The sequence below is a fragment of the Camelina sativa genome, chromosome 19 (assembly GCF_000633955.1).
Source record: "Camelina sativa cultivar DH55 chromosome 19, Cs, whole genome shotgun sequence".
Classification (NCBI taxonomy): Eukaryota; Viridiplantae; Streptophyta; class Magnoliopsida; order Brassicales; family Brassicaceae; genus Camelina; species Camelina sativa.
In genome coordinates, this window is record NC_025703.1 from 15,558,617 (window position 1) to 15,565,328 (window position 6,712).

Genomic DNA, 6,712 nt, shown 5'->3' on the forward strand with positions numbered 1-6,712 from the left:
TGATTAAAAACAAAATTAATGTCAATAAGAACTAAAACAATTTGTCTCATTTTAACAACCACACTTTATGTTGTTTGGTGGAATATGATTTTATATCATCAATATTTTAATAAAATTTATTGTTAGAGGCGTTGTTTTTTTTCTTTCAACATAGATACACGGTAATAATAATACCGTGTATCTATTATTAAAGAAGCCATGTTCGTGAATTTCGTGATGTCCTTAATTAAGTAGATTGGGTACTTCTTAATTACTATATTAAATCTTAATATTGTATTGTTTTATGTTTTTATTTATTTGTGCACCTACTGTATTATTTTATGTTTTGTTCTAATTAGTAAGTAGTAGTACCTCTGTCATATATATCTAAAGATTACATATGCAGCCATTAATGAGACTATATAACTCGCACATAGATCAAATTTCATGCTATACTGGAGGTTTAGTAATTTCTTGGAACTAGGGTTTTAGCATTTACAACGACCAATCCAACATTATTGTTTGATAAAAAAACATATCACATGTCAAAAGTATGATATTTTCACTAATATATGTTTAAAAATGTAAGTGTAAATAATAAAATATTATGATAAATATATGTAATTTGGATTCATAATGAATTACAATCCCTATCTTAGGAAAAAATTATTAATAAAGTATTAATGTGACTACTTTATATTCACTTCGTTTAAATTTTATCTTTAGCAAGGAACTTAAGAAAATTTAGAGTTTAAAAAAATAGAAACTCTCATAGAAAGTATTTAAATATCCATGCATCATATATTTTTGTTTTGCAAGGAAAAGAAATGTTAAGAAATAAGCCTATCAAACTATACTTAACTTAACAAAACTGAACAAAAAAGGCACAGAAGTTCCTTAATTATCAATTTTTTACTTTTTACTTCTCATCGGTCTCGGATAACGGATAAAAGGAAATAACGATATAGGGACTAAATCGTAATTGTCAAGTTAGCTACCCATATTTGATGAAAAATTGATAAAAATATGGTCCACGTCACATACCTGTAGACAAACAACAATTGAAATGCGTAAGTATTATCACAAATACTTAGTGAGGTAATCATTCCATCTACTGGGCTATACACACAAGCAAATGAGATTTCAATGTTCAACAATCAACAAACAAACACAAAAACCAGGGAAACGAGTATCATCTGCTCGCTGGAAGGGAGTTGTCCACCAACACAGGCTATTGGTGTCGACCGACACAGGCTATTGGTGTCGACCAACACTACCCCACAGTTTGTATCTTTAATTATTTTTCATTCATTGCCTCAGATTGTATATTAAGTATCGTCTTCGCTAGAAGGGAGGTGTCGACCAACACCAGCCAAGTGTCGACTGACATTGGCTATTGGTGTCGACCGACACTACCCCACAGTGTCGATCGATGCTGTTCCAAGGTGTCGACCGACACCCTCCTGGTGTCGATCGACACTGACTCTGCAGACGCGATCTGCTCGAAGTCGAGAGTCGAATCTCGCTTCTCCTCACCTCCAATCCGTCCAAAACTCAATCCCAAAGTCATATGAATCCGTAGAAACCCTATAGCAACCATAACAAGCAAGAAAACACCACAAACAATACCAAACATGCAAGACAAAGGAAATCTTAGTCTTAGATCAGCTATGGCACTCACCTCTTTGCAGGAAGATTTTGACCAAAAGATAACGCTTCTCCTTCGTTCTTAGCTCTTGATCTCCACTCCACAGGAACAGATCTCCCAAAATACAGCCAAGAAATCTCACAATCTCTCCTAAAACCTCAAGAACACTTCTTTCTCTCTTTCTCTCTTTCTCTCTGAAAGTGGCCAAAAAATAATGAAGCCACAATCTAGGTCGACTTCCCACATAAATACCTCGGTTCTATGGTTTTCCTTAAACCAAACCGACCCAAATCGACAATTAAATCGAATTGGTCGAACAAGAAAATATTGGTGTCGACCGACACCACCCTTGGTGTCGATTGACACCCATCCCTAAAACGCGCAGAGTTTGGTTCGCGGATGTTAAACTTAACTTTGAAGACAACAAAGTGAAATAGGATGCTAATCCAGTAGAGAGTAAGGAGAGTGATGATGTGAAGATCAATGACACAAAGGTGGAGTTGAAAAAAATGAAAGGATTTAAGATCAAAGTTGAGAAAAAAGCAGTGATTGTAAGTTGTGTTTCGATGCTGAATTGTGCTTCTTTAGTTTCTATCTTTGTTTTTAATTTTAGTTTGTACTTTCAGGTGTAAAGCTAATAAGGAATGGTTTATATGCCATTCATTTAAGTATTTTTCAATAAAATTCCACCATTATTAAAGTTTCGAAATAGAAACGAAAGGTTTGAACTAAAGGCAGTAATAAATTACTACAAATGGTTTGAACTGGAGACAAAATTGTCTCCAATTCTACTTGGTTTGTTATACGCATTTAGTATCTTTCTCTATAATGTTCGAAATTAACAATAATCAGTTTTACTAAGGCCTCTAAATTAATTAAAATAATCTACATATTAACCAAATATATTTTCAATATTCATATTATACCCTCATAAAAATTACTGAGTTCTATATAAAAATATAAGAAATGTAGTAAAAATCTACAACATACAATATAAATTATAAATTTTTAAAAATATTAAAAAAATATAGACCTGGGATTGTATGGCAGGGTTAAAATCTAGTTATCTCTAATAATGCCAAGTTTAATTAATTATGCCCATAATTTTCAAAGCTAACTTTAATGACAATCAATTCATGATTGTTCCAACATAACATATACTACTAATAAAAAAAACGAGCATTAACGACTGAGTCTCATATACCAAAAAAAAAGCATCGATAACATAACAAATCTTGTCACTAAAGTTATCCCTAATGGGAGGTTTTAAGAGAAGTTTTTACTGTTTTGTGGGAAAAAAATAAATCAGTTAAAAGAAAAAATGATATAAGAGAGCCTCTTGTTTAGTAGACTCAAATCTGATTTAAGAGGCAACCTGTTATTGGACAAGGAAAATAATAGAAGAGCAAAAAAAAATTATCATCGATTGAGTTCAAATTTTTTTTTTTTTTTTTTTTTTTNTTTTTTCTGTCTCTCTCTCTCTTTCTCGCGACAGAAGTCCCGAATCGACTTTGGAAGAAGATAGAATCGAATGATATGTAATCAGAGGAGTTTGGGCTCGGAGGTGATGCGTAGCAGAGGAGATTGAATCGGCGGAGGTGATGCGTAGCGAAGGAGATTTCGCGATTAGGTAAACAAATTAGGGTTGTTTGATTTTTGATCCCATATATGCCATTTTATAGCAATTCCTTTCTGACCAAGTTAATTTTGGCAATCTTATGGACAGTTACTTTCTACTGGTGGATTAGATGGTGTTGTTCAGATCTTTGATGCTTCATCAGGAGATTTTAAATGTGTTTTGGACGGTCCCGGTGGTGGAATCGAATCGAGGTATCAACATAGCTACTTGTGCTTTACTCAGTAAGGTGTTGACTATGGTGTATTCTGTGTGTGTTTTAGTTTTGTGTTCTGTCGCTTGGTAGTGTCACAATTTATGTTCCTGATCACCCAACAAACATGTTTAAGAATCTTTATGTAGGGTATTTTCTCAACAACTCCCCTTTTAGCTTAAACAACCTTCATATCATCTAAAGGCTTATGCTTTGGTTATATGTTCTCAGGACACAATATTTGATGAGTTTTTCTTGGCTCACATCTTTGGATGGTGGGGAAAAGCAATTCTGATCCGGAATCAGCCACTTCTGTGGGTGCTTTCAATTGGTTTTGAGTTATTGGAGGTTGGTCCTTGTCTTCGTTTTCTTATGTTACAGGCTTCAGTTTGATTAAGACAAAGATATATCTTCCCCTGTATCACCAAAAGTGTATGTTTATGTTCTCCAGCTTACTTTTCGGCATATGTTACCAAATTTCAACGAGTGCTGGTGGGATAGTATTGTTCTTGATATCTTGATATGCAATTGGTTTGGTATGATTCTTAAACCTCCTTGCCAATCTATACGCTGTGGTTTTAAGATGTTGTGGATAACAGTTTGTATTGTTTTAATGTTGGTAGGGATCTGGGCAGGAATGTATACAGTATGATACTTTGATGGAAAAACATATGAGTGGGTTGGCATTTGCCGCCAGCCTAACATTATTGGAAAAGTAAGTTTGTTCAACCTTGAGAGTGCATACACATGGTCGTAGCCATTGAACTAGTGATGAGAATTGTGTTATTTTTTTTAGGTGAAAAGGACACTGGGGCAGTTCACACCAGCTCATTGGGACAAAGACGAGTGGCATCCGCTGCAGGGACCTTGGCGTTTTATTCAAGTACTCACTCTTTGCATAGTCTTCTTGACAGTGGAGCTGAACACGTCTTTTTGGGTAACTAAACGACAACAAACTGGTGGGAACTATCCCACCTGAGCTTGGGAAGCTAGAGCAATTGTTTTGGCTGTTTTACTTGCAGTGATGTATCATTCAATCTGCTCTCCGGAGTTATTCCCTTTGAAGTTGGCCAACTACAGAATCTAAACTCTTTGTAAGTTAATCATATGAACTTATCCTTTAAATTATACACAAAATAGAAGTATGGATCATTATGTTTATGTGCAGAATATTGAACAACAACAAGCTTCATGGGAAAATTCCAGAACAGTCTTTGCAACAACAACAAGCTTCATGTTTATTTTTATGTTTTAATGTTTTCAATGTTTAAAATTTTATGAAATGCAATAATTTTATAAACAAATATTTTACTATGCAATAATTTCATATTCTACTTTAATTTCTTTAATTTTTTAAAAAAATTAATAAATTAAGAGACTCAAAATAAGAACCCACCATTGGTAGGAAAAATTGTAATTATGCTTACCAAAGTTCTTATTCAACTAAAAGTACATCTTATATTAATTCAAAATTTAAGAGCCCCAAAAATATAACCCTCCATTGAAGTTGCCCTAACGGTGTTTTAAAACCGTCTTTTCCCTTTTCGATGTCGTCTCCCTACTCATCACCATACCCGATTAGCTCCATGAGAAGCTTCACAAAATAGCTGGCTCCACTCACAGATTTTTTCACAAATGGCTTCTTTGAAAGATCCATGACAGGAAGCTTCTTTCTACGTCCTCCTGGTTGTTACCCAAGAACTAGCACCATCATGGATTTTCTTCTAGGTAAGGTTTTTAGTCTTCTTGTACTCTTTTCCGGCCTCATCTTCATATTGTTTCACTTCTCTATCTCTTTTCATTACCTTTACTTAACTTTTTCAATTTATCAACAATCCATCACAACTCTTAACAAAAAAATGAGTGGTGCAATATTTGTCTGAATCTTAAAAATATGTAATATAATTATGAAAACACTTATTCAAACTGGTGTCATATTTTTTTAAGTCTTAAATTTAATATTATTAAATTATCATGACACCACTATTTGCATAATTTTGAATAGATAAAAACTCAGTTTTTTTCAAAATCTAAAACAAAAACATAGGTGGGGTTATTAGATTCTACTTTAAAAGGAATTTTGATTACTTGAATAAAATCATAGAAAGTGAATAAATCAAAGATTGTAAGAGATTGCTAGAGAGTTTTCTACAATATTGTTGATTAGTTTTTCTATAATCTTTTAATTTGTCCAAAGAATCTTTCTATTTTGATGATTTTTTCATGATTTTGTTTTTTTTGAAGAAAAGTGTATAAAATCATAAAGCAAGAACATAATAATTTAATTCATCAACAATTATATATTTTTAAATAACACAAAATTTTTAATGACTTTATAAAATTATGAATCCAATAACTATAGATTCATTAAGATATTAAATGACTTTTTACAAATCACAAATTAATAACACCAAACTTTAGGAGAGTTAAACAAAATCTTGATTTTACATAACATTTAAAGTCATTAAAATACTATTTAAATCACAAACTAATAATATCCCTAAAGATATCTCTAACCTCACTTTATTCTATTATACAGTAACATTTGCTCCAATCTTAGAGCAAGCTCTATTCTCAACTTTATTATCTTATATTAACTCTATTTTGTAGTCAGAAATAAAATGATAAATTAGAAAAAAGTTACTCTAAAATAGAGTAAAAAATAAAAATATATGTTGGAGTCGATGGTTTAATGGTCTTTAAGTATTTTTTATCTATGGGTCAGATTTGTTTACTTGTTAACCAGCCTTGTTGGGCCTAATCTATATTTGTTCTATTTTGACATTTAATTTTGCCTATTAAAAAGAGTTAAGCAAAAAAAAAAAAAGAATTATAAAGCCCAATGGTCCAATAGCATGTGCTTCTGGAACAATCTTTCTGTCACTTAACTCCGTCATCTCCTTCGGCATAAAAGATTTAAAGGAACTCTCTAGAACCCTTTTTTTATTCAACCTCTCATATATAATAAAATCGAGTCGAGTCACACACTTCCAATTCCTAAAATCCTCCTCACAAATACTCTTTCACGCGATTTTGATTCTTCTTTTGCGTTTCTTTGAATTCAATCGAGAAAGATGGATACAGATTTCGAGATGCCTCCGGTCGGTGGAATGAACGACGACGACGACATGGATTTCGGCGACGCCGCTGCGTATCTCAAGGTCGGTGAAGAGAAAGAGATCCAACAAGGCTTGAAGAAGAAGCTTGTTAAGGAAGGTGAAGGTTACGAGACTCCTGAGAACGGCGATGAAGTTGA

General features: G+C 33.0%; 1 protein-coding gene and 1 long non-coding RNA gene across 5 annotated transcripts in view; both read left to right on the plus strand.

Moving 5' to 3' along the window:
- Positions 2,987-4,746, plus strand: LOC104766443. 4 transcript variants are annotated; one of them, XR_764032.2, is made up of 8 exons: positions 2,987-3,257; positions 3,354-3,457; positions 3,527-3,606; positions 3,688-3,804; positions 3,908-3,992; positions 4,080-4,171; positions 4,253-4,550; positions 4,625-4,746. It is a non-coding gene; the product is annotated as an uncharacterized LOC104766443 (long non-coding RNA). The 4 variants fall into 4 exon arrangements; XR_002036724.1 differs by having other exon boundaries at positions 3,527-3,601; XR_764031.2 differs by lacking the exon at positions 3,527-3,606 and having other exon boundaries at positions 2,990-3,257.
- LOC104766444 (peptidyl-prolyl cis-trans isomerase FKBP62) overlaps positions 6,398-6,712 on the plus strand; it is a 3,356-nt gene continuing 3,041 nt past the window's right edge. The window contains exon 1 of the mRNA XM_010490332.2: positions 6,398-6,712. Within this exon, the coding sequence (XP_010488634.1) occupies positions 6,531-6,712 (182 nt within the window). The 5' untranslated portion in view covers positions 6,398-6,530.